The 27,273-nt window shown below is 43.3% G+C and overlaps 1 protein-coding gene across 4 annotated transcripts; it reads right to left on the bottom strand.

Annotated features, from left to right (window-relative positions):
- Positions 1–607: 607 nt before the first annotated feature.
- Positions 608–27,227, bottom strand: kat6a (K(lysine) acetyltransferase 6A). 4 transcript variants are annotated; one of them, XM_088376047.1, is made up of 17 exons: positions 27,064–27,227; positions 24,344–25,753; positions 15,619–15,727; positions 14,072–14,187; positions 12,839–12,920; positions 12,475–12,589; positions 12,021–12,340; positions 11,743–11,855; positions 10,832–10,947; positions 10,083–10,224; positions 8,864–9,025; positions 8,399–8,492; positions 8,026–8,257; positions 7,420–7,615; positions 6,664–7,335; positions 6,134–6,395; positions 608–6,041 (listed from the first exon to the last, which is right to left on the bottom strand). In XM_088376047.1, exons 2-17 carry the CDS (start codon positions 25,082–25,084, stop codon positions 2,692–2,694), a joined length of 6,822 nt encoding a protein of 2,273 aa, XP_088232173.1. In that variant the 5' UTR covers positions 25,085–25,753; positions 27,064–27,227; the 3' UTR covers positions 608–2,691. The 4 variants fall into 4 exon arrangements, with proteins under 4 accessions (XP_088232173.1, XP_088232170.1, XP_088232172.1 ...); XM_088376044.1 differs by having other exon boundaries at positions 12,475–12,596; positions 12,840–12,920; XM_088376046.1 differs by lacking the exon at positions 27,064–27,227 and adding an exon at positions 26,705–26,798 and having other exon boundaries at positions 12,475–12,596; positions 12,840–12,920.
- Between the last annotated feature and the right edge of the window lie 46 nt (positions 27,228–27,273).

Below are 27,273 nucleotides of genomic sequence, written 5' to 3'. Positions count from 1 at the left end.
AATAACAAGACTTATTTAAAAAGTGATTACGTTTGGTCAGTAATATCCCTCACAAGTTTCTATCCGTACGCATTTCATTCATACAACTGTCTATTTTTGTATGGATGGAAATTTATTGAGCCGATTTTTATCATTTCGGTCACAAAGCATAATAACCAGTCATTTTTAATATTTTTTAAAAAATTTTTTTTTAAAAACACCTTTTTAAGAACACATGTTTATTGGGTCATTTTCCTTCCGCTTACCTGTTCACCCATTTGGTTGAGGTTTCTGTCCAAGTAACTATTGAGGAAAATATACCAATGTGTTTTTTAAAAATTGTCCAAACTTTTGTCCAATCCAAAAATGTTTTAAAAAAATACTTGCAATTATGCTACGTGGCCAGCAATATTTATAAACATGACACTGCGTTTGAAAAGTACCAGAGTATAAATGTAAAAGTATATGGGAGACAACTTTTTTTTTTTTTTTGATTGCAAATTATGGAAGACAATTTATGACTTTGTAGGCATCTGAAAGGAGTTGCTGGGGCTTCAAATTATAAATGTGCCGTATACTGTAAATTTGTACTTTTTGTAATTACCTAAAAAATGTCAAGAGAAACATGAATGGCTCAACATAATTTATTTTCATTTTATGTTAAAATGTACAGAGTTCTTTGAAAGTACTTGCTAAGAAAGGGGTGGGACCGGATAAATGGAAATACATACAGGGACAGAGAAGAGAGTTGAGGCCGCTGAGCACAGCACAGCACTCTGCACTCAGCCAAACACTCCTCTATTTATTTTGCACTCTCTTAGCATACAACGAAACATGTACAATTCCAAAGGATACAAAAAGGGAAGCGATATAAACAGACAGAAATATACGGAGCTTATTTTTACATGCCTCTTTAATGTAAGGAAGTCATCCTATACACACAAAAGTAAAAAAAAATGCCAAGTGACCTTTAGATATTTGTAGTCCTTTTGTTTAAAATAGCATTAATATACTACACAAAGATAGAAAAACTCTAGAGATGAGATGGAATGGAAAGGTTAAAGGCATCTTAGTCACTAAAAGTGAGAACTTTTTTTTTTATTATTTTGAATTTCTTAGTAATTATTACCCAAGAGGTGAGCTAAAAATATGTTGTGTTTTTGTCCTGAAACAGAAGTGAGGAAAAAAATGACAGTACCAATATTAATGTCAGAATTTCTTTTTATATTATAGAAAAAAATGTGTTCTCTACACAGTTTCTTTTTAGTCAAAAAGAGTCAGCTTAGGTCATAATAGAAAGCTGCCCAGTCTGATAAAATTCAGAAAGAAAACAAAGTTCAGAACAGAACAATAGACACAAAAAGTATGCAATGTCAGGTCTGTAGAAAACGAAAACGCCTCTTTTGACTTTGAATACTGGTACATGGAGCAACAAGGTGAACCGTTCGTCTCACCCGCGCCATTTAAACGCCATAACCAACAAAGCTCTGACCCTGCTTTCATACGAGTGTGCCTCTATGCGTGGGCCAAGCCATGCACTACACCAGGCCTTTAGGTACACCCTTTATAAGGGCTAACTGTCTAGCGCAGTATCTCTAGAAAACAGAAGTGGAGAGAAAATTAAAAAAAATAAAAATAATAATAATTTTATATGAAAAAAAATTACAAGTTTAACTGAATACGCAGTTCTTAAGCAGACACCTCGACCTCCTTGGGTCTTTAACACTTGAGGGGAAGTCAGCGAATTGTTAACCAAATTTCCTTAAAGCAGCTCAATGGAAATCTCGCTGTAAGTTCTTAATTCTTTAAATGCTAAAATAAAAAGTTGACATTGCACACAGACTGTCAGTGGAGTGTGGACAAGAATAGCTGAAGGTGGTACATTCCTGTGCTAGCCATCTTAAGCGAGAGCTAGCCAGTATGCGTCTATGCATGTGTTGCTTGACAATGGGAGGTACCACAATATTTACATCTTAACTTGTCAAAGTGGTTGAAACTGGAACATAATGCTACTATTGATGGGGAAAAAACAATGTTGTCTCCTCTGTGTCTGCAGTGTTTTTGGTATGACATCGTCCATCCAGGAAGACAGAAAAATGAATAAACACCTTGAACACTGGAGGCCCCCGCTGACCAGGGAGATGTTGGGGTCTTTCTAAGGACCCAAGAGGGTGTGCCACCGATTCAGAATGCCACAAATATAAAGACTGAAGCATATTAAGAGGCCAGACTGAACACAGACACTCCAAAACAAAACAACAAAAATAAAGTTCAACATTATGTTTAAAAAAACAAGAATCCACCAACTATGTCTCTTTTTTAAGGTAAGGCTTCCTATGTCAAAAGATTGTGTGCATGGTTGAATATAATCAGATAACTGTCTTTTGCATTCGCAATCCAACAAAGTAAGATCAGAATGAATCCTGTAATGTCCTTTGCTGTGTATCTTCCTCGCCATCCTCTTTTACCCCCCTCTTGCTCATCAAGAGGGGGAGTAGACATTTGGGCCAGTTTGCAGGGTCTGCATAGGCCTGGCCTGGTCCACGTACACACCCTGTCTATCTTATGAGAAATGGACAAAATGATTACACAGAAAAGCAGGAGACCCCCGTTTTTCATTCACCAGCACTCTCGGTGCCTTCCGCGGCACTGTAGAGTGTGAACATGATGCACATTTAAAGTCCAGCAAGAATCAGCCACGGACCCATGTCTTCATCTGCTCATGTAGGGCGACTGTTTTGGGACACCAGCATAGCTATGATGGGAGGGGCCTGTGTACATCATGTTGCCATGGTGATTTGGCTGCATAGGCTGCTGGGGGTAACCCTGCCCTCCCATCATTCCCATCTGCATTTGCATGGGATACTGAGCCGGCTGATTCATGTAAGGAGGATTACCATGGTAACCACTGTTCATCATTGGTTGGGCCATTCGGTAGCCGGCCGACATGGGATTGAGCGGTGTCATGTTCATGGAATTGTACGGTGCCGGCGTTGGCATGAGGTTTGGCATCATGCCGCGTTGAACAGCCAAGGTGCGAGGTGTGCCTTGCATGGCCACGGCCCCAGAGCTGCGTCCATAGAGCTGCTGCTGGTGCGGGGCCGGGGCTAGTTGCTGAGTGGCTTTGGACCGAATGGAAATATGGCCTTTGACAGTGGGCATTTGGCCCTGCAGTCGCTGTGTGTGGGGTGGGGGACCCAGACTGATGTTGGTGGTGGGCATGTTGCATTGCAGCTGCAGGGAGCCCAAGTTCATGGAGCCGGAGCTGAGGTTAGGGGGTGGAGTCATTGTGGGCTGGCCCTGGGAGAGGGGCACATGGGCAGAGGGTGCCAGCCCTGGGTTAGAGAGTGACACACTGGTGGCATAAGAGGTGACGGAAGGTGAGTGAGAGTAGGGCATGCCGTGTGGGTCCATAATGGTGTTTGTAAGCTGCTGGAGTTTGGCCAGGCTGAAAGTTGCAGAGGGTTGCGGGTACCCCCCTGTGCCAAAGTCCTGACCCATACGCTCATACAGGGTACGACCACCTCCACCGCCCCCGCTCTCAGGAATCTCCATAATCATGGGAGTGGAGCCAAAGCCATTTCCCATGCTACATTGGGACAGGGGCTGCTGCTGTTGAGGAGTGGGGGCTGAGGGTGGAGGCTGAGAGTTGGGCGCTTGCTGCTGCTGCTGCTGAGGAGGAGGCTGCTGCGGAACCTTCTTTTGGGATGACTGCGGCTGTTGCTGATTGGTGCTGGGAGGCCTTTCAATCACACCGCAGCTCTGAGGAGACTTAATGCCACAGACAGGGGTGTTAGATGGATGAGGAGGAGGTGGGGGTTGGGGGACAGAATTGCCAACATTACTGGCTCCGGAACCACTGTTGGGACCGGGTCCAGTTTGCTGGATGAGGCTACAGCTTCCTAATCCGTGCTGAGCTCCTCCATTCCCCGTGGAAGATGTTAGAGTGGGCGTTGGCCCAAATGAGCAGCTGTTGGACTGTGAGGAGGACGGAGTGGCCGAGCTGGAAGAAGAGGCGGCAGACGAGGCCGAAGAAGCACCTGCCACAGACATTCCACCGCCATTACCCCCATTTCCCGTTGCGTTGCTTCCCATAGTCGAGTCATAGCTGCTGGGGTTGTCATAATTCTCTGTAGTGCTCTCGATACTACCCAGGTCACTGAAGCCACTGTCGACCACCTGCTGCGAGTGGTCCGACACAGATGGGACATCCATCATAGGTGACGTCTCAATGTTCTGCTGGGATGGTGCAGACAGAGAGCTGGGATGTTCTGGGGTGATCTGTGTGTACCCACCACCAGTTCCACCTCCTGCTCCAGTGGGGCCAGGAGTCCCACCCCTTTGCCCTCCCGTTGCTGTGTCCATGATAGTCGAGGACAAGCCCGGACTGTTCACTGAACGCACAGATTGACCAGGCAATGGCGGCATTGGTGGATTATGCAAGGGGCTGCTATGTTGGGAGGCCCCACAGTCCTCTACTAATGCCAGGGCCTCCTCTTCAGCATCCCCCGTGTTGCTGTAACTCTGTAGTGTCCGACAGGCAGCGAGTGTCTCTTCACAGTCCTGGTAAGCCCCGTGGTGTGGCTCAGTCTCTTCATCCTGGGCTTCCCCTTGTGTCAGAGACTGCACTGCCTGGACCGTCTCCAAGTCGAGTTCATTGGAGTGGTGATGTGGATGATGTGAGTGATGGTGACCCAGCTCCTCTTTGAAGTCAGAGTGCTGATGAGGATGGGAGTGGCTGTGTTGGGGTTCTATCAACAGTGCTACATCTTTGTCTTCTGTCTGCAAAGGCTGCAGCTCTATGGGCTCAGAAGGAACAGACATGGCCGTAACAGTTTCCACAGCTGCGGCGGCTGCAGCAGATTCCTCCTGCTCTCTACGTCGCCTGTCCTCCTGCTGTGGATCAGCGGAGGAGGGTTGACACTTTGACTCCTGCACCTGCTCTTCAGGCTCTTCCTCCTCCTCCTCTTCATCCTCCTGCTTGCTGACATAATCCCGGGCCATGCTGTTCTCCATGTCTAAAAAAGCCTCTCCGCCTTGTGGTTCTTCTTTGACTGGAGGGGAGCTTGCATGGGAAGCAGGCTCTTCCTCCTCATCGTCGTCGTCCTCGTCGTCAGACTCCTGACTTTTTCGTTTCTTACTAATGTTGCTACTACTGTTGCTTTTGTCCTCCAAATGTCCATCACCTTCATCATCCGCATCATGCTCCTCACTACGCCGACTTCCTAAAGCTGGTGCGGCTGCTGCTCGCCTTGACAAATTAAGATTACCATGGCCCTGGCTCTCAAATTCCTCATCTTCCCTTTCATCTTCCTCATCATTTTCTCCTCTTTCGCCATGATCAACATCCTGAGGACAGAAATGTGAGGCCCTATGCCCTAAGTTGGACGAGGCAGAGGAAGTAGACAAAATGGGGCGGGGCCGTGGACGGCTAGATTTGTTTTCCTCCCAAGTTCTATCTGCATCCTCCTCTTCCTCCTCCTCCTCCTCTTCGTCATCTTCCTCTTCTGCATCCTCTGGTTCAGAGTTGAGAGGTGGCCTTGGGGCAGGTGGGGGCGGTTGACGGAGGGCAGGGTTCCTGGGTGGTCTTCCTCTCCTTTTTGGTACCTTCTGTTCCACAGGAATAGGGAGATATTCATCTTCATCTGAGTATTTTTCTTTATTCAAGATGGCTCTTGAAACACGCTTGCTGGTTCGATCCGTTGACAGTGGATGAGAATCTTTGTCCAAGTGTTGCTCCAGCAGTCTTTGCCTCTCCTGCTCTTGCCTCTCTGCTTCTTCTTGGGCACGCTGGAGATACCAGCTCCGAGGCTTCCGTCCAGGTTTCATCTTGATTTTGGGAGGTGCGGGAGCGCCACTTGCTTGGCTTTCTGCAGCAGCTCGCTGGTGGGCTCCACTTCCAGGTGGTCTTCCAGGTCCTCGTTTCTTCCAGTGCAGTGGTTTACGGCTCTTTCCCTTCGGCCAGCCTTTCTTCTTCTTGACTGGCACCTCAGGATTGGCAGGTTGATTTGCCAAAGGACGTGATGGCAATGCAGCCATAGGATTCAGCATAGCAGTTAGCTCTAAAATGAGAAAAAAGGAACAGGTGTAAAACAAAGACACCCACGTACAAACGGAAAATTGTCAATGAGTCTACAAGGTCGCCTCTACTCACCATCTTCCTCTGAATCAGAGAGGTTGCAATGTCGACCCCTTTTGGGAGCAGGGTCTGACAACCTAAGTGCAGAGCGAGCGGGAGGGTAGCGGCGCAAGGGGTGGCCCAAGGTTGTCTCCTCCTCCAGCCTAGGCATGGGCCTCTCGGAGTCAGAGTCGACAAATGGTTCGTCCAAAACCTCTGTGGTCTCAGAAATGGTCTCTGTCACCACGCTGCTGTGTGGGTGGCTGCGCTGGCGAAAACGTCGCTTTCTCAATGGCTTCTGGACAAAGCAGAACGGAAATTGAGCTTAAATTCTTCTAAATTTATAGTTTCAAATTTCTTGTCTCACACTCTGCTTTTGCAGCTTTTATGCCTTTATTTGTTGCTGTTCTCTTGTGCTTTTTTATCCTGAGCGAATTGTTGTTTTGTTACTTCCGTTTTTGTAGCATTTTGAGATTATTTTTATAAAAAGTGCAATACAAATAAATTGTATTATTATTGCTTCGAACTAAATTGTTATTACTCAGAAATGAGTGTTTTCTTTGTACCTTGCATTTGAGCCCCATCGCTGGCTTTGTGAGTATGGGAGGAGAGCATGTCCGGCTTTCCTCATCATCGTCGTCCTCTTCTTCTTCGCTACTATCACTGAAGCCACTCTTCCTGATGGGAGGAGACTCACACGGCCTGGAAACCCCAGGAAGCTGTGCCAGCCCCTCACTCGGCTCCTCCATTTGTCTCGGTTTGGGGCCTCTCTTTTTCCTCGGAGGGCGTCCTCTTCGGATCGGCGTTATGGTGGGGTGCCGGGCCATGTCTATTGTGCGAAAGCTTGCTGACTCGATTTTTCTCTCTAGTGAGAATAGGGAGACAGGGATGGCTGTCGAGCCAATTTTTCCATCATCTGTCCTTTCATCCTCCTCGCCCTCTTCCTCCATTGCGTGCACTTTAGGTGGCCGGCCAACTCGCTGGCGATCCTTAACTGCTTTACCCCAAGGCCAGTTTTTGGGTGGGCGACCACGGGGTCTACGTTCGCCGTTTGCTGGCAGTGGTGGACGTGGTGGCAGTGGGGCAGGTGGACAACGAATTGGAGGTGATGTCGGAGAACTTTGGCTGACAGGAAACCCGAGGAAGCCCTTTCTCTCTTCTTCCTCCTCTTCGTCTTCCCTCTTTTTTGCTTGACGCATGTGCCAAGACATTGATGGTAGCTTGTGACTTGATTTGATCTATTTAAAAACAAGAAGCAACACATATCAAGGCTGGTTCTCTAACACCAAATAGCAATTTAATAATAACCATCAAGTGATTACCTCCTTACGGTGATCCACTGTTGGTTCTTGATCGTCCTCTTCATCTTCATCCTCATCAGCATCAGAAACCACGGTATTAGTTACAATGACAGGTGTCCAGCGGAGACACTCTGGGTCAACCTCCAGCTGCCGTGGTCGGGTCTTGAGACGAGCTATATGGTTATTTATGAGCTTCTCCCGTCGCACCAGGACAGTCCTGACAATGCAAACATCATTACAATCCCACATTCAAGTTCATTGTAACATAAATGACAAGTCCAGTAGTACTCATCTACTCCAGAATGTAGCCGATGTAGTAAACCCACAAAACTTTGCTGTTTGATTTTCTGAAAGAGTTGTTATTGTTTTTTCTATGTTTGTGAATTCGAATTCCGAGCAACATAACCATTGGCTAAGTAACAACGGTATTTTTTAGCACATAGGCATAGTCAAAGAGGAATGTTTACTCTAATGATAAGATATAGACGTTTATTAAATGTAACTTATGTTTGCGTGAAAGGTAAGTAATTGATACTGCCTCAAAATTTAAAGGACAATATAATTGACAACGTCTGATACACTCCCACATGTAGTGTGTCTGCATGTTTGAAGAGTCTGTGCTCTAACCTGTCTCCTCGTTGCTCAAGCATATTGAGGCTATGCAGGGTTGTTGTGATATCCTGCGGGCAAATCCCAGTCAGTTTGCTGAGCTGTCTTATTGTGATCTGCCGGTCACGGACTCTATGGAGGCACTCAAGGACCTCGCTGCGCCAATAGGCCATGTAGGATAGCCGACCGAGGTCTGAGAGAGGCTTCTCTGGTGATCCAGGCTGGCCCTCGCGTTTAGATAGCAAGTAGCCTGCAAAGAGGCAGCACAGACAGAAAAATTCATGGTGAATTACAACAACAATTCAAACACAGCAACTAGTAGTTTATCTGTCACAGGTTTGTGCCAATCATAGTTGCTTTGTGTTTATGTGCAACAAGGAGAGATTATTACTGAAATCAATGAGAAAGCGCCCATAGCCCTTTCGCTGGTACTGTGGAAGAATCATGATGCATGATACGTTGTATTTCTGTTGGCAGTGTTTCTCCTGTAAAGACACAGACATAATCCATCATTAGAAAATAATAATGGTCACTTTGTGGTGCAGGGACAGCTGGGTTTGATGTGGATGTTTAAAATCACTAAATGCTGTTTTGGTAGCGCTACTGACATTTGAATGGATGCACATGCAATGAACGACTCACAGGCAACATGGGAGTTTGGCACGAAATAAGCCATTATGCACGTGTTGTTAATTTTGTGTCCTAACAGTGCTTACATGTATTACTGGTATGCAAGATTTTCCACACAGATAAGGTCGTTTTAAAAAAATACTGATGTTGATTGTATTGTAGTTGTGTGAAATTTACGCCGTATAAAATGTATGACAACAATGCAAAATTGAAGGGATCGTTATACCTTAGAAAAGTAGCCAACAAGGTGGCAACCTTTGTTGTCATTCTGCGTGAGGACATAGAAAAGAAAGGGCTCCACATCGTAATAGAGGGTCTTGTGGTCGAGGAAAAGCTTGGCCAGCAGGCACAGGTTCTGGCAGTAGATTGTGCTCACGTTTCCATCGACCTTTGGAAAGGGTTAATGAGAGAACAGATATGAGTGCGACACTCAATGAACACTATTTGAGGCAAAAGTCACATGCTGTTTTGAGTTGAATCGAACAAGTACAGGGAGGTGTTGGCATCGGGAAATGACCATAACAGTCTCAGAAGACATCGCGCGATACAAAGCGACGGAGGAGTGACAAACAGCGAGAAGTTGTGGTGGATGTGGTCAGGAAGCAGCGTGATTGTGTATGAATGTTTGTTTGTCTATGTGTGCCCTGCAATTGGCTGTGAACCATTTTAGGGTACACCCTGCCTACTGCCTGATATCAGCTGGGATAGGATGACCCTTGTGAGGATAGAGCAGTTTGGATAATGGATGCATGGATAACAATGTGAGAAAATATATTGCTGGTAGGTGCAATCAGTAAATTGTAAATGAGGGACTTCATCAGGGGGAATTAGTGGAGGGTCTTGGACTGGCCCTGTCAATCACTGGACCTAATTCAATAGAGCATGCATTATACCGTCTGGAGAGGAGAGTGAATGAAGACAAGGCAGGCGAGTGTACCCCGACACCATCAGCGACTCAGGAATTCTGAACATTTGTCACATATTCATATTTTGATGCGGAACTCAAATGCCAAAGAAAGGAACTGACCGTTCCAATTTTGCGTGTGTGGAATACTGTGTACGAGTTGAGAACTTACTAAAAAAAACAGAGCTCAAACATAGCATTGGTATTATTTTACTAAACACTAATTAAATGAATTAATTGGAACATGGTGTTAAAACGAATTTTGATTTAGATGCGAAGCCATTAAAGTAGCCATGACAGTCTATGCTGCACGAATGTCTTTATCTTAGTACAAGTGATATATAACTGGGATGTTCTTAAGATTGATTAAAGAGATTGATTCAAGAGTTAATTGCTGGTCATTTGCAATCAACATGGGCAGATAATTATTTAATGTGAAGGCTGAGAAAATTAATAGAGGGATGTAACAGGAATGATAGTGGTGCATCTCACGATCATCTCTCATCCTTCACTATGCTGACTGTCCAGTATTAATGTGTACCTCAAACACAGAGACGTCGTCTTTCCTGTAAATCTCATTAGCTGGAGGATGGAACCAGTTGCATTTCTTCATGTGCTGGTAGAGGATGCTACGGCTCTTCATGTAGCGCAGGCAGAATTCGCACAAGTACAGTTTGGGTAGTCTAAAAAAAAAAAATTCAGATGATAATTTGATCAAAAGGGTCAATATACTTTTTTAATCATTACAATACAAGCATCGGAATAGCTTATTTAAAATCTTCCTGGGAAAGGAAAGAAAGACTACTGCATTAAAAACAATGATTGGCAGAGCTCAGGAAGTAAAAGGATTAATTTTCTTGCAGTCTGCTCAATAAAAAGAAAATTTTGCAAAAGTTTATACCTACCGTATTTTCCGCACCACAAGGCGCACTTAAAGAAGACATAATATCATGGAAAATTCATTTTTTGCTTTTATATTCATTTAATTGTGCACTTGGGAATCGCTAGGATTGTAGAAAAGTGTAATCTATCCCTCCAGGTGTTCCAGAGATACTATTATGATCTGTTTGGGGCTATTTTTTTACTCCGTTCGGTTTCAGTGCACATTTTGTACAATGAATTACCGCCAAGCCCTCGATCCACCGCAAGTTGCAATTAGATTCTGCTTTCATTAGAATTCTTTTAGAAGTCAGTATCGATACAAAACCGAAGAACACAACAGAAAAACGTTGGTTTAAAAAAAAAAAAAAAAATCAGGGAACTGCAAACACATTTAAATATTTTGCACACCTGCTGTACTCTTGCGGGTAGGGAGAAGAATACCATGTTTGGATGTCAAACTTTCCAAATTCAATGACTGATGGACATCGCATCTGAGGATCTGGTGGGCCTGTAACCCCAACTTTCTGTGAGGGGTGACCAAAGTAGAGGAAAGAAGTGAAGAAAAGGGAAAGGTTAAATCCAGCATGAACATGATGCTGTATGTGCACAAAATACACAGATTATACCAGTGCAACATTGAACTTCCGGGCAACTTTGTATTTAAAGCCAATGGGAAGACAAAAGGTATTCCTTTATCGATGCCCAACAGGAGACTCACTGTCATTAAACTACACGACACACTTGATTGGGAATGCCCAAAACCGACAATAAATATTTTATCGGGTCCTGGCTGCTGCTAATCCTATCCTTTTTATCTTTACATCATGAAAAAAAATCAGTGTACACCCAGCTCTAACCCTAATCAAGACTGGGAATTTAATCGATATCTAATTGTGATTTTGGTTTCTCATGATCATAAAATCAGGGGAGAGAAGTGCCAAAAGGTGCGCTGTGTGTTTGCAAGTTCCTATGTCGTGATAGCACCTTAAAGACACCCGGCTGTTCTTTTCATGTTTCAAGGTAGTTGAATAAATAAAAAGCTTAAAATCAATGGATAATCGTGCTTGTGAATGGTGATTTCAATATCAATCAAAATCATTGCGTTTTTCATTTTTCAATAATGGCCCAGCCTTAACTCTTATGTATCTCTTGACAACAGGTGTTACTCCAGAAAGAACATGCTACACATGAATGAGTACGTTCCTCAATTGGTCGTCCCATCGTATGCTTCATCTAGTCTTCAGTTATCCTGTCTCTGGTATTCATTCAATATTTCGTATTCTATATTTCTTATTTTGGCTCATCAAGTGGATGGATACCTGTAACGCAAGCTCCTGGATGTGTCTGAAAAGCTCAATGTCTTTTTCTGTTAGATTTTCATGGCCAGGAAATCTGTCGTCTTCATCACGCCAGTCGCTGCCTTCTTGATTGTCTGATGGTGGCAAAAAAAGTATAAATATGAAAAGTTAAAAACTCCACAGGGGAGACACATAAACAAGCCTTTGACTCTTCCTTACAACTCAAGAAAACTCCCCACTGTAACAATAAACTTTGGGTGTTGAAAAAATATTTCATGGCAACTAAATAGTCAACATACCCGCCCTGTCGTCTCCATCTCCCTTGCTGCGATTGGCTTTCTTTCTGATGCGACACTGGTCCGAGTAGTCTACCACTTCCTGGCGTGCCTTGCGACCCTCAGGCGACGGTGTAAAAAATTTCGTGAGTGCATCGATTAATCCCTTGGTCTTGTTGTTGAAGCGAAGGCTGCTTTGTGTCAGGTCGTCACCATCCCGCATCGAGAAAAGTAATCGGTCATCACCAGGGTAACCTTCGCAAGACGAGCTGGAGGAGGAATTGGCCGAGGCCGAGCGCTTCCGCCGAGCGCGACCACCTAGTTTTTTGAAGGGCCGCCCCGGCCTGGGTAGATATGAATGAATGAAGTGTCTAATTAGAATTTTTGTCATTTGATAACAAGCACACAATATATAGTGAATAATAAAGTATTTGACATAAAAATGTTGACATGTGTTCTCTCCAGAATATTTCCATACCTGTTCCTGGGTCGTCCAAGTGGTGCATTATAGCGCCGTTTAATTTGTGCTGCCTTTTCATGTAAAAGATTCTTTCCCTTTTTCCTCGGTTGGCAGATTTGACAAATCCACATGCCTGAGTCAAAAACAAGAAAGCAGATAGAGTATATACAACTTGTTTACACTTAGATTGAGAAACAGAAAGAAACAGCCAAACACATAAAATATTATGACCGTGATCTGGATTGAATGTGCATGTATCTTGAAATGAAACTCTCACCTACTCTTTGAGGCAGATTAGATGAATGATTGACTTTATGGGGGGGCTGTAAAGATGCAATAAAGCCACAGGTACAAAGTTAAAGAGGTAGTTTTGTTTATTTACCTTTTGGCATCCGCGTGAGGGGAGGATCACAACACTCCATGTGGAAGCCCCGGTCACACGAATCACAAAATAACATATTGTCCTGAACACAGAGACACAAACATGCATTGATGATTCAAATTTACTTGTCATTTAGACAGCAGAGCCCGATAAAATTCACAAAATTAATTATTTATTTGTTTTTTCTTGCAAATCGGTATAAACCTAAGCCAGTAATTCCTACACACTGGACGATTACGCTGAAGGAAATTGTCAAATTTGTCTTAGTTGGTCAAACAAAATATTCACAACAGAATCTATCGTTGTCTCTCTATGCCAGCAAAGTAAAATGACAGGCAAAACAATGAAATGGTCTTCCAAGGCACTGTATAACTGTGCATTCACCTGTTGCCATTCATGCGAGAGAATAAAAGCTTCATGTTTAATTAACAGTGATAAAGTAAATTTGTGACTAAACTGATACTAGCAATTTACACATACATAGCTGTTTTATTTATATTAAAGTGGGGTAGTTTTTATTTTACTTTTACACAAATATAGGAAGGACTTAAATAGGCCCACAGATTAAATTTAAATTTATTTCAAAGTAGCCTATACCCACAAATAAATAAATAAAAGATGAACATTTTAGTTTACAAGTTTACAAGCTCTGCTATTCTTTGCGGCGGCTCCCCGTGTTTTTTTTTTTTTATATATATATATATTTTTTAGAAGAGTTGGCAAAATGGCTCTTTTGATAATAAAGGTTGCAGACCCTTGGTCTAGTGTAAGTTGCATGCAAATTGTTTATTCTTAGGTTGTACATGATGATCAGACCATTTTTATGACAAATTATGCAGAAATTGAGGACATTTCAGAGCGTTCACATACTTCCCTGGCCTAAGAAGTTTTTTGTTACTGAATCAACGTGAATGCTAGTTCATTATTCAATTGCATTGGATAGCTAACAAATAACAGTTTAGCTTCACTCATTCATTAAAAAGAAATCTTTTTCTTTTTGATTCACCAACCTAATGCATGATTAATAAAAATGGAAAATAATAAGTGATTCATTTTGTCTTTGATTTACAGTGATCTACTTCATACATCTGAATAACAATGATGGTCAAAAATAGCACAATATCCAAATATGCAGTATGTCTACCGCCATCGTGATCTGGCTCTTAAACAAAGAACAGAACCTTCACTGGCACTGTTCATCTGCCACTTTGCCATATTTGCTCAACCACTCACCGCATTCTTTCCTTGATCCTGACAGCTGCTGCAGGTTTTGCATTCAATGCACTGCCACCACAGTGCCTTAACTCTCACCGTGAGCTCTGGGGAGAACTTGAGACAGGACGGGTGGCCTGCAGACAGGTAAAAGCACATGCACAAAACACGTTTGTCATTGTCTTGACGTGTGGCTGTTGAATGACAGTGGTGACCCATTTAAATCGTTATAGAAGGTGCGAGGGCAAAGTATTTGGAATTGAAACATTCTTCAGTTGCTTAATAAATCCAATGTGCCCGCACAACAGCCAAACAAATGACATTCTGCCGGAGCAGATTAATGGGATGGGGTGTTGTGTTTGTGTGTGTATATGTGTACGGGGGGTAGGGGTGTAACACTATCTCCCTGCATTAACTTGACAGAATATTGTGTACCAGCATTAGTCACGGACAAAATGTACATTTGGTTACACCAATGATCCCCAACCACCAAAAAATATTTTATTTTGAAATGACTGGATTTTAATGTTGCATGAGATACCAGTTACCAGCACCAGTACCATACCTCGCTATTTCAGGATCAAAAAAAGGGGCAGCTTGTTAATTCTGTCTTAAAGACGAGTGTACATGCGCAAAAGCCGACCAGCAGCCAGACTGACAGGTTCTGATGCAATCGTAACCCTACACTCCCCTAAAAAATGAGAATGAATTTACATTGGGTCATCAGCAATTACATTAACATGTTTGCTTGACAGTAATGGTGCAAATGCGTTGTCAACAATCAACAATGGATGACATCAAATGCAGTAATTAATATGGCACACAATGTAAAAGCTTATAGTGAGAAAAAGTTGACCAGACGTTCAATTTTTGATATTCGTTCTTACCGTCTATTTTAGGAAACATCCACAAATTACATGTCCTAGGGTGACCTATGTCAGATGAATCTCCCTCAATCAAATAAGATTTATTGTTTTAATTATCCTTAATGCAGTAGTCGCTGGACATAATGCAGTAGTCGCTGGATATGGTAGACGACTACGTACTACAGCAGAAAATGTGATATGTCTCATTGTGGATAAATAAGGGGCATTTAAGTCACAATAGGAGACATAAATGACAGAAATAATTACCAAAAATAACTTTTTTCCTCATTCATATACAGTGAATGCGGAAATATATACTGTACGTAAACACATTGACATGTGTGTATACTATACTTATATAAATATATATAAATATATGCTTATATAAATTATTAATATAATACGCCCGTCTATGACTGACTCATGTCAACTTGCGCCAGTCATGTAACGCTAATATTAAATCCTCAAGCTAGCAAATTGAGTAAAATAAACAGACAGAAGTTTTTTTTCAGTGGCGGAAACTCATCAACAAATGAAAGTGCCTTGAGAGTGTCATACTCAGTGGCTAACCATACTACAAAGGCTAAAAAGACATTCAATGTTGCTGAAAAGAATTGATTTGCATCTATTGTTGTAATATTTAAGTGCCCCCCCCCCCCCCCCCCCCGCCCCATACACACACACACACACACGCCCACTCACCACTATTGCCACAGTCCGCACAGGAGATGAGCTCCTCAGGTTTCTTATCGCGATTCTGCTCCTTGGTCCCCAAACAGAAGCTGCAGATGGGGATGGGCTCTGCCACCGGCTAGACGGAAAGAAGGGGAAAAAGTAAATACAGTAGGTAAACGTTATGGGTGAAACAAAGGGATCTTGTGAGCCCAACATGATTAAGTGTTGCTCTGAGTTTAAGAACACTGATGATTGCTCTGATACGTGAGCTTATATCTAGAACTTTCACAACAACGACTTTTTGCTCAATAAATAAAATAAACGTGAGCTTTTTCCTTGCTGGATAAATTGTCATTTACATGCCTGTTTGATAATATTTGGAATTTAATAAATTTCTTGAATCAATTTTGTTATAGAAAATTGCTTTTGACCAAAAAAAAAAAAACGATTCAGAATTGACCCCCAAAATCAGAATCCAATCAGCGGGAAATAGAAGACTCACACGCCCCTCTATGTAATGTCAGAAACACTGCAATTGTGGGTCAAGGTCTTTGAGAAACAAAAACTGGCGCTCTGTTGTTGCATAAGCCTTCCATTATTGACTTGTAGTACAATGTGTCCTACACGTGCCATCACTCATACCAGAATTGGTTGAAGTGACCTTATCTATAGTATGTATTATCGACAAACACATGAAAAGCCATAGAGACTTCTACCACCATTACTATGGCGCCTCAGAAAGTACACTCTGTTGCATTACAATGCAGGTTTTGAATTCTCTCTTAACAGACCAAAACTCAGGTATTTATCCTCTTGGAGTGCATGTGTGCCAGTGCTTAGTGGACCTATAAATTTCAAGACGACAGATCACGATTAAGATTAGTGATCATGATAAATTTCAGGTAGAGTACGGTGACCTGCTGTAAGCATATTTAGTCGATCATGTTTTTTCTGCTATTCTGATTGCAAAACAAAGTAGTAAAAAGAAAGTAACAGTAAAACAACGGAAACCCAACTTAACATGTAGGTAAATGGAAAATGCCCATCCGAGGTCTGCAAAACAAATAACTGTGATTTGGCTTCATCCTCCAAAGATGAGACAATTTTGACAAAATAACGTCAATCTTTTTTTCCTCAAAACAGAACTACAATAGATCTCAAATTAAACAAATAATGAAGCTGCAGAGGGTGGCACTGTGGTGCACTGGTTAGCAGCTAACTTCACAATTCAGAGGCGCAGGGTTTGATTCTGGCACCAGCCTACCTGTGTGAAGTTTGCATGTTTCTTCCAAGTGTTACAGTTTCCTCCTCCATTTTATAAAAAAAAAAAAAAACATGTATGATAGACTGATTGGGCACTCAAAAGTAATGATTGCGTGGCACATTGCAAGGAGTACGTGGAAGCATACAATTATTTACGAGCGTGAATTTTTCTGTCTTCTCTGCTGTATTTTTAGCAAGTGTAGAAAATCAGAACAGGTTCCCCCCTCTCCAAGCAAAGTTAAGAGGTCAAGAATAAAGTGACATTACTTTTTTGTTATAAAGGTTTGAAAAAGCAAAAATAAAACCCTTGTTTTGGTTTTCTGTGTTTTACACAGAGTAATAGGGCAAAAAGTGTAACTTTTGGGATAGTCCGGCATGCATTAATTGTTTTTGCATCGATTCCTGGGATGGGAAACGTCGCTTCTACTTACAAACGTTTTTGCTTACAAACCCCATGGTGGAACCAATTAAGTTTCTAAGTAGAGGTACCATTGTACTATACACATTTTTACAAATAAGGCCAATAGAATCAAGTAATGTAGCTGGCATTTGACATTATATGTCTATTATAATCTGTCAACTTGTGTTGCACAGGTAGTCCTTTATTCAATTTCGGCAATATCAAGTGAAAAACTGAGCCACATGGATACTTCTCACAACTTTTGCCAGTAAGCTACATTAACTGGTGTACTCGGACTGGAAATCATACCTCAGTGTTGCTGCGAATATCGCACACATGTACAAGCACAAAAAAGCGGTTAGGTCTAACGAGCCATGCATGGAAGCTTTTGGACAGTGCTCGGCCACGGACCATAATTAGCCCACCGCCAATTATATCTAGATGAGATTGGTGAGAAACTGATAATCAGCGATGTCACAATATTCAAAGTGCCTTGGTATTGTGGTCTTGTCTTGGTATAAAATAATGAGCCGTTCTGCGTTCAGTATGTTGCGTCGCAGTGTTGCCACCGCGCACTACTTCCTTATTATTACCTCTATACTGAATACAGCCACCTGATTAGCTGTACAACCAACGTGACTACGCGTCCACATCACAAGAAAAACACTGATAATTGGCTGACTGGCTCATGTGACCAAAAGGCAGTGCTTTGAATGTGGAAGTAATGTAAACAAAACACTGGTAGTGCTGGTAGTATATAAATAACTCAATGATTTAAAACGTGTACATAATTACAGTGTAAAGAATCAACATGATTTGCATGTACATTGATCAACACTTCAAATGCACCACACAATGCCAGGTCCCAGTGTCACGTTACGATCTAACAGGTGAGAGGGGTCTCTCACGCTGGCATATATGGCCCTGATGCACTTGTCTGGCCGGTAAAGGCTACCAATGGACCTCTTCTTATGCAAACTGTGCGCTTTAGCTATAGTTACATCCCCGCTGATACCAATAAGACATTTTTAGTAGAAAAAGCTGGGTCTGCCTGATGAAAACCTAATTGCGTCTTGGAATAGGATTGTTGGGAAAATATTGGCCCAGGGCCAAGTTTACTTGCAGACATCTATTTAAAGATCATCTAAACACTTTCAAGTGCTCAGCAGTAGCTTCTTGAGGCCCACTCTGTCATACTGTCTATGTGCAGCGAATACAAAACAGAGGTGGCCTGGTTTTCTTTGTATGCAACTGGCCGTTGTTATCCAATGAGAGGACAGTATATTGTGAGACCAAAGAGAGGGAACAATGGTGAGAGGAAGAATGGGGAAATAAAAAGCAAAACAAGAACAAGAGGAAAGCAGTGATGTTGTCCTTGTCTTGTATCAAGTCAAGGACCTCATTAAAATGGGGACCCAATTTCAGCAACCCTCCAACACACCTCTCTCATGGCTTTATCCAGAACACAAGCTCGTTGTTACAGCATACGATTTACAAGTGGATACAACAAAACTGTAGAGTATTTGATGGTTTAAGTGAGCTAGATCAAGTGTTGGAATGCCACTGAAGACAAGAACAATTTGAAATTTGCCCAAAATTGTGAGTAAAATCTGTGTTGAGTTTGCACCGCCCTTATGCATAGCATATAGAGGAAGAGTCTTCAGTTTAGTGCTTTGGTACTTCTTTGGCTTTTGTGCCACACTCATTCCAAAAGAAGGTTCGAGACTAACGTTTTTCTCTCCTAAGAACACATGGGCCACTAACATAAACATTTTAATAGCGCAAGTGGTAAACATAAAGGGACGCTGCAAATCGACTTCAAAGTAAATATTCACTTTTTGGTTTATTCCGCGACGACCGAGGAATGTCTGTCGAGCGTGGTCTACATTTTTGTTGCAAGTGACCGTACAATAAGCGATGGATGCATGTTTTCACGCTAGTTGTGCACACAATTTTGTTTTATTCTTGAGCTTCAGTAAGTAGGATTTTTTCAAAGGTGAGCAGTTCAGCTGCAAGCATTATTTTGCTGACCGTCAGCTGATCAACTGTCCACAGTGATCCTCAAATGCAACGTCCAAACATGACAGCCATTGTTTCCTTCTTTTCGCCATTCAGAGGTAATTTTCTAGATGGAAGACAAGCGGTACAGAAAATGGATGGATGGTATTTACAGTATGATCATGGAAATGCACCTTTGAATAAATCACCTACAGTATTTTCAACTGAATTGACATCATGAGACGTTAGAGTTCATGGGGTTCAATCTTGTTGCTACTTTCAACCAGGACTTTAGGGATGTTGTTCATCTATTTTTCTCAGAGCATATGAACTGTATACATGTCATCATGTCCCAATGAGATTCTGAGCTAATTTCTCTGCGGCTTTATGAATCTGGTAGGGTCACCCATGGCAACCATGTGTTAGGTGAGGAACGGTTCAAAAATCCCTAATGACAACAAAATATTGCAGAAAATAATATTTTCAGTTATTTTCTGTTGCCCTTTATGGAGCCAGGCCTGAAGGTGAGGTTCAAAGGCGAGTGCCCGGTAGCCAGGTCTCCACCCATGGAGACCGGCCGGGCACAGCCCAAGAATGCAATGTGGGTAACATAGACTGAACACTTGTGGGACGGGCCATTGAGGTCAGTGCTGTGACCTGGGGAGCGGACAAAGGCGGGACCACCAGCTACATAAATTTGCTGGAGGGACTGCTACCATTCGACTAGGTAAGGAACACAAGCTAGTGTGCGAGGTTGAGAGGTTCCAACTAGTCATAGTCGTACTAACCTTGACAGAGCTTGGGCTCTGGTTCCAGCTCTCTCAAGAGGGGTTGGAATCTCTTACACTCTGGAGCCGCACATAGTGCAAGGCGCCAAAAATTTGTCCGCATTTCAATTAAAATAATACATGTGCAAACATCTGCTTTTATTATGGGAAAACAATAACCAGTAACTATCAGTCTCAAAAAGATTGGTGAGTCCAGCATCCACCCCTCTCTGAATCTCATGCAATATTGCTTAATAGTTGTTTTTTAATCACTAAACAATACCAAATAAACAACAATAATTGGTTAATCAAAAATAAACACCAAAAAAATGTGTTATCTAATACACTTTAACGCAAAATTAAATTCTATACAATTATTTTATTAATGATCGAGTTATCAATGGAATAACGGATTATAAAAATATTCAATCTGACATCCCTGCTCTTTTGCTTAAAAATCAAGACAAAGCATAGACACAGAGCTAAATAACTGAATCAAATGGAGCGGGGCTGGCTGCTCCCAAGCATCCCTTCCACAGCTGTGCACCACATTGACTCCATTTGTGAGGTGGTGAAGTTATCCCATATGCAAGGCCATGCAGAGCTGCATTTCCCATAACAAATGTCATTCATGTCACAGTTGTCATACAGCTATAGCTAACTGTTCTCCCTGGGCTCAGAATAATGTTGTTTCTATACTGTGGACTTCCAACCAGCTGCCTCTTCTGTCTGTGATGTCTGAAGGGATTGCCAAGAAAGCACAGTATAATTACACCTAACTGCACGTTTGTCACGTAGCAAAAACGTTTTTTTTCCTTCACTTATAATGATGGGCAAAAAGTTTCCTTAGTTGCAACCAAATCATTAATTTTGGTCTCTTTCAAATTGAGCTTTGGTTGCCCAGATCAAACAAACTTAAAGTAGTACAGGTTTACATTAGAATCTAATGAAATTTGATTTTTTTTTCTCTCTGCATAATTAAAGTTTTGAATTGTATGGGCAAAACAATCCCAGTTCACTTGCAATGAGACGGTTGAGACATGTTTACTTTGAAGCTTTGAAGAGTTGTCAAAATATAACGGGACAATGGCTATGGGAAATTTCTACAAACCTGACCTAATAATGCACTAATCAAGACTACATTAATTAGGGAAATCATTTTATGAAAAGTCTATATGGAAGCATATCCTTTGCACCCCCATCCTCACCCCAAAAATCATTTACTTTTGAGAGCTTGAAATCTGAGGATTTTGACTATTTTAGGTTAAACAATGACTATTACAAAGTAATTGGTGATGAAAATAGTTGTCAATTAATTGATTCCTGACACCACTAGTGCACATTTTTAGCAGGCTTCCTTGCTTGGGGGACAGTCAATGCATACATCAGTTTGATACTTGCATATAATTCGCTCACTGAGACCTGCAATATCTATCTATGTTCTTGTTTGGTGTGCAGTGGGTTCAGTTATTAATCAAACGAAGCACTAAGTAGAGTAATCCCGTCGGACTGTTTTATCCAAAATATAAGTGCAAGGTGTGACCAAACAGTGCCACCATTCCCATTTAAAAGTGAAAAACATGTTTTTACTAAATAAACTAGTAGAATAGCAGAGCAGCAGTTGGTGCGCATTTTAATGCGGTACGCAAATTACATTATAGCATTTTTGCAGTACTGTTATTAATTGAGTTAATGTCATTTGTTTACATTAGGAATAATTTATGGTACCCAATTTAGTATGGTGCGAAACTAATACCGTTTCCCAGAACCTTTTCTGGCATGATGCGAGGAGGAAAAAAAAAAACCCACTAGATTTCTGCTGGGAAAATTAATCTACTCCAATGCATATTCAACTGAAAAACATCAACAATACACTTGATAGTTGGTATTTTCTTGGCACCCAACTGAGCCGTTTTGTCAACATTCCTGTGTAGTGAATCCAAACCAGTAAATGGTTCCATCCTCCCGGCAAAGGCACTAACTACTCTCATGTGACTAATGCCATTGTGTTGCTGGGATGTGTGTAGAAGAGAAGGGGAAAGGAAAAAAAAAAAGTGGCGGGAAGTATTGAAGGCATATAATCAATGCCTGAGTGTTGCTGTGCTTCAGTCAAACACAGCAAATGATGTCTTAACCTTGAGTAGGCAGGTGCAATGTGCACATGGCATCAGATTGGGGGTGGGGTGTCCAATAAGTGGAATTGATTATGCAAGATAAGTATATCAATTAGTGTTCATAATAAACAATGAAGCCGAATGTAACTCCTCTATCAGTGCTAACAACCTAAAGCAAGCAAAAGCTGCAGAGAAAACAAAATAGTCAATCCGGTTACATGGTCAGTGGCACTTTTGGAGGGAAGCCGCTGCTTGTGTGTGTGCGCAAGTGGCTTTTTCACACGTCCTCACCGTGACACTGCACGTCGACATCGAGAACTCTGGTTCACCCCACTCCAGCTGTTGGGAAGAGGGCAATCGGAGGGCAGGGAGATCGCTCTTGTCTATTATGACAGGATGAACATCATGCACACTACTATGTAATCACACAGCTCCACTCACAAAGGCTCGGCCTCAAAGCCCATCCCACCTAATGGCCAAAGCTTCATACTGCTAACGGGTGCTCAGGGAGGCAATGAGGTTTGGAGTCTATATATCCATGACCCCTGGTTGACTTCGATCCCCGTTCACCTCCCCCTTCATGACCTGGCAATGGCACCGTATTAGGATGGGGGGAGTGGGGTGGTGGGGACAGAGAGACGAGTATGGGATCTCGCTGAATAGTGCACTCTGACAAACATAAGAGAATTGAGTACGCAAATCTCACAAATGGGGTCAGAGCTGGTGCTTAGCAATTTGTCTTGATTTTTTTTCCCTTCCGCGACTTCACTCGAAGCCTCTCTTGCTCACGCCTCTTCTCCTGGAGAAATCATAACTGTAGGCGATCATGCGAGGCAATGATGCGCCACTGGAAGGCTATGAAAACTGGAGGGTGATCATGCAGAGGCCTTTGTTTGTTGCACACACAGTTTCCAAGCAGTCAGATCATGCTGTCTACCAATACGTACACGCAAATCTAACATAATAAACATCACAGATAGTTACAAGCTCAAGCATAAATAACAGAGCAATCTCAAAACAAGAAACTTGAAAGGCCAGACAAAACAACAGATTCCCCTATTCCTGCCAACATTTACTTTTTTTTCTTGAGATACATCTAATATTGATCACTCTGTATAATATCTACAACTCAATACGTGAATACACAATTTAAAAATAAATCATGAAAATCGCTTGATTTAGTAGGTCATCTTTTAAATGATGGTTAGTGGGGCAGCAAGGAAATCAGATACTGAGTCAGACATGGTTGATCTCTGGTCATCTTATGAAGTCCATCATTCAGAGCTAAGCGAGTCACCATGTTATGCAGCCTTCAAGGAAGCTGGGTGCTTGCAAAGGCACGTACACTTCCAAAAAGGGCACAGATTAAGACCCGAGTCAGTCAAAACAGTAGCACGGAGCAGTCTAAGTCCTTCAAGATCTGCTGTGTGCACCAGTTAGGAGGTGACAGACCACAAAGCAAGTTGGAGGGAAAAATGTGAAAAGTCTGCAAAACTTTGTTTTGGGCATACAGTACCTCAGAATGTTCTCATAACTACATGTCCGTGGCCCTTACAGGCAGAGGTTTGTAACTGCTCTCTGTCTCTGATCAGGTTACAAAAGTGGGTGTGTTCCTGCTCTCCTCTGTCGCCTGCATGTCTGCCTCTCCCGCTCGACAGCGCATTCTGCCTCTCTTGCTTTCTTCTCACTCCACGTCTCTGCCCCTCTCTCTCTCTCTCTCTCTCTCTCTCTTTCAGAGGTTTGTGGTTTGCATCAGCCAGTCTCATATGGCACCACTATGCACTACAACATTCTCTTTTGCTCGACTGTGTGGTCCTCCCGTTTGCCTTGCCCGTGCTATGTCCAGACGGAGAACATTGCTGCAGACGGTCCATACTGGTTGGGGGCCATGTGACTTCCTCCCCCCGTTGACCTCTGCTAACAAATGACCCACCAGACGTCTAACAAAGTAGCAACAACACACTTGTATCGTTTGTGTAGAAAGTAAGCAACAAAACTTCAAAACACATGCTTTTTTTTTTTTTTTACTGGCATTCATATTGTTCCAGATAGTTGTAAACCTTGGCAAAAAAAAAAGCCAGGTAAAACAGAGTGGAGTACAAATGCATATTCTGGTGTTTTACTGTCCAGTGTGCTCAGGAGCTGACATGAACAATAAATGTCACAGTATTTGTGTTTGCTTCATGTATTGAAAACAGTTGCATTCTTACCTTGTCCTTCTCATGAGGCAGCAGGCGGACAGGGGGAAGTGATTCCAGGGATACCATGCCAGTGCCGTCATTGTGGGAGCTGCTGCGACTGATGAACTGAAAGAGTGGACCCTGCTTTGCCACACGTCCATGGGCCACCGCCCTTTTGAGGGCCACCCTTAGCTGCTGGTGGAAGATGCCAGGCCCCATGGAGCCACTGCCTGACAGGTAGGCTGCCACATCAGCCTGACACTTGAGAAAGCGCTCAATGTTTTTCAAGCAGGAGCCACCTGGTTCGTGGAGGCCCTCCAGTGCCCGCTTGATCAACTTGTTCCAGTCAAGTCCAGGTCTCTTTCCCAAATGGCTTTGGAAGCTTGGACCACTGCTGCCACCGCCGCTGCCACCGCCGCTGCCACCGCCGCTGCCACCGCTGCTGCCACCGCCGCCACCTCCGCTGCCACCTCCACCTCCGCTGCCACCTCCGCCTCCAGAGCTGCCACTCCCTTTGGACTTGGGAAGAGCCACACGTCCAGGGTTCTCAGGATCCTTGTAAGAGTTGAGACCTTTGTTGGTAACCTTAAGGATGGTCCCATCTTTGACGCTCAGTTCTAATTGTTCCAGAATAGTCTTGCGGTCCAGACCATGGGACATAGAGACAGCATTGCAAATGCGCTCCTCAGACGGTCGCTGCTTCTGTTTCTTGACCTTCTTGATGGCTTCTAGGATCCACTGGGTGTATGTGGGGTTGGCCAGTTTCACCATGACTGCAGTCTCTCAGGGCGCGGTGGCCCTGGGGCCTTCCAACAATCACCAAACAAAAAAAAATGTGAACTACGAGCCAAAGACACCTGGCCTGCGCCGAAGCGCCGCCCACTCCTTTGCTTCTCGTGCTTTTTTTCTCCGCAGTTTACTATCCCTTGTCCTGGGGCCGCACAGAGACTCCCGCTGAAGTCGCGTATGCACAACGCGGTAGTAAGCAGCTGACCATAGCACAAGCCCCAAAACCAACCACCCAATAAAATCAGGCCCACCCACTTGTATCACTGGGCAGAGGCTGGTATTAATGTAGGAAAAGTTTTCTTCGACAAAATGTAACAAAAAAAAAAAAAAAAACAATATAATAAGGCTGTAATCGCAACTAACCAGTTAGTTTACAGTCACTGGTAATGTAACCAAACTGTCATTGTGAGTTAGAAAAAATGGCCATGTTCCCCAAGACATGAGTTTTCATGTTAGATTGACAAACGTCTGTGTGGGTATTTGTGATGTATTGAAGTTCTTTAAATTCCCTTGCCTCAACGATATCTTGCCCCCTTTTATTCTTTTTTCCTTTCACTGTTTTTCAACTCCAGCAGTCTGGGCTTCTCAACACCAGGACGGAGTAGATGGGGCTGATCACCCTCATGTCTATTGCACTTCGGCAGCACCACCCTGTAACACAAAACGTGCAGTTAAAAACACATTTAAATAGAGCATCAGTTCATACAGACATATGGGCAATGCAAAGAAGGAAACAAATAAACCAACAGTGGCATACCAGGAACTAACAGAGGTATATAAACAGAGTCTTGCTTGCACTGCTGACAATGACTTCGAGTAACATGGCCAATCCCAAATGTTTCAGAAAGCTAAAATCCCTCATCACATTTTCAATTGTTCCTGTATTTAACACTACCATCACCTACAAAAAGAAGTAATAACCACACAATCTATACATGCTATTTTACCCTGTGGAAGCAAATAATAAAAAGTGACATAAAGTATTTATAAAATGTGCAATATAAAGCTGACCATCTGGTTATTTTGTTCGGGAACAAAAATACAGTGCAGCCAAAACATACAGTTAGCAAACATTAGCTGAGAGGCTAAGTAAAAAAAATAAATAAACAAAAAAAATCAAAGCTTGGTCACTTCCCCGCATTGCTCAAGTGTTTCCTGGTGTTTTGTTTACTTTCACTGGTACATGAAGCAGCCAAGTGTGTGACAACAAGGCTTCCCGCGAAATGCTGTTGTTTAGCAAGCTAACGTTAACAGCTAGCCAGTGTGCTAACGTTACGACTGTGTTACTAACGTTACTCGTCAAGTCAAAACGTAAACAGCGACAAACACACGGCTAGCATGTTAGAACAGCAGTCCAAAATAAGCTATCTCCTTCTTTTCCAACCACAACAACGGCATCGCGACAAACACGGCCAATAACCTCAATTTGAATGTCGTTCTCTTATTAACGTAAGATCGCGGCCTTGTATCAGGCACAATGCAACTTGCGGACGGTCATATCAGCCAGCGGCCAAGTGCAGGAATTAAGGCAAACATCGTGCACCGTTTCACATTGAACGGCCCGCGGTTTTCAAGCTTCACCGCGTGAGAGGATCCACTGACCGCTTCGAGTCCCAACGCGCGATCCCCACCTCGCTGACGTCCGCCCTCCGCCACCAGCCTCCCTCCCACGTACTAACACTCCGCCAGCCTGTAGTGCGGCGAAGACAAGGCCGCTGGAGCCCAGCGGCTAGGCCTCGACTCCCCCTCTCTGTTCCCCCCACCCCGCCCACCCTCCTCAGCGCCCATCAGCCTTCCGTACCCCTCTCTCCTTCCTCTCGAGGTCCCCCTGAAAAGCTCGAGCTCCGGTTCTGGTTTGCGGGGGGGTGGGGGGTAGTGGGGTGGGGGGCAAATCTCCGATCGAGATACGCTGTTTACAAAAGACCGCGGAGCCCTTCCGTCCCGCTAATGCTGTTACTCACCGGAATTCCGTGTCGATCCGCCGGGGGAAGAGTTCCAAAACCGCGCAAAACGGAGACAACAACAAGCCTGAAAACGCAGCCAGAGACCAGAGGCTCTCGAGCCGACGCCATCTTTGAGTGAAACGGAGCACGGCGGTGGGGGAGGGGTAACACTGAACCGTCAGGCTGGGCCAAGGGACCGTCTGCATGGTGCGAGGCGAACATCCAGGG

The sequence above is a fragment of the Syngnathus floridae genome, chromosome 5 (assembly GCF_059516105.1).
Source record: "Syngnathus floridae isolate MCC-2025c chromosome 5, RoL_Sflo_1.0, whole genome shotgun sequence".
NCBI classification, from domain to species: Eukaryota; Metazoa; Chordata; class Actinopteri; order Syngnathiformes; family Syngnathidae; genus Syngnathus; species Syngnathus floridae.
Note: the sequence above shows the minus strand (reverse complement) of the source record. Positions and strands in the feature narration are given on the sequence as shown.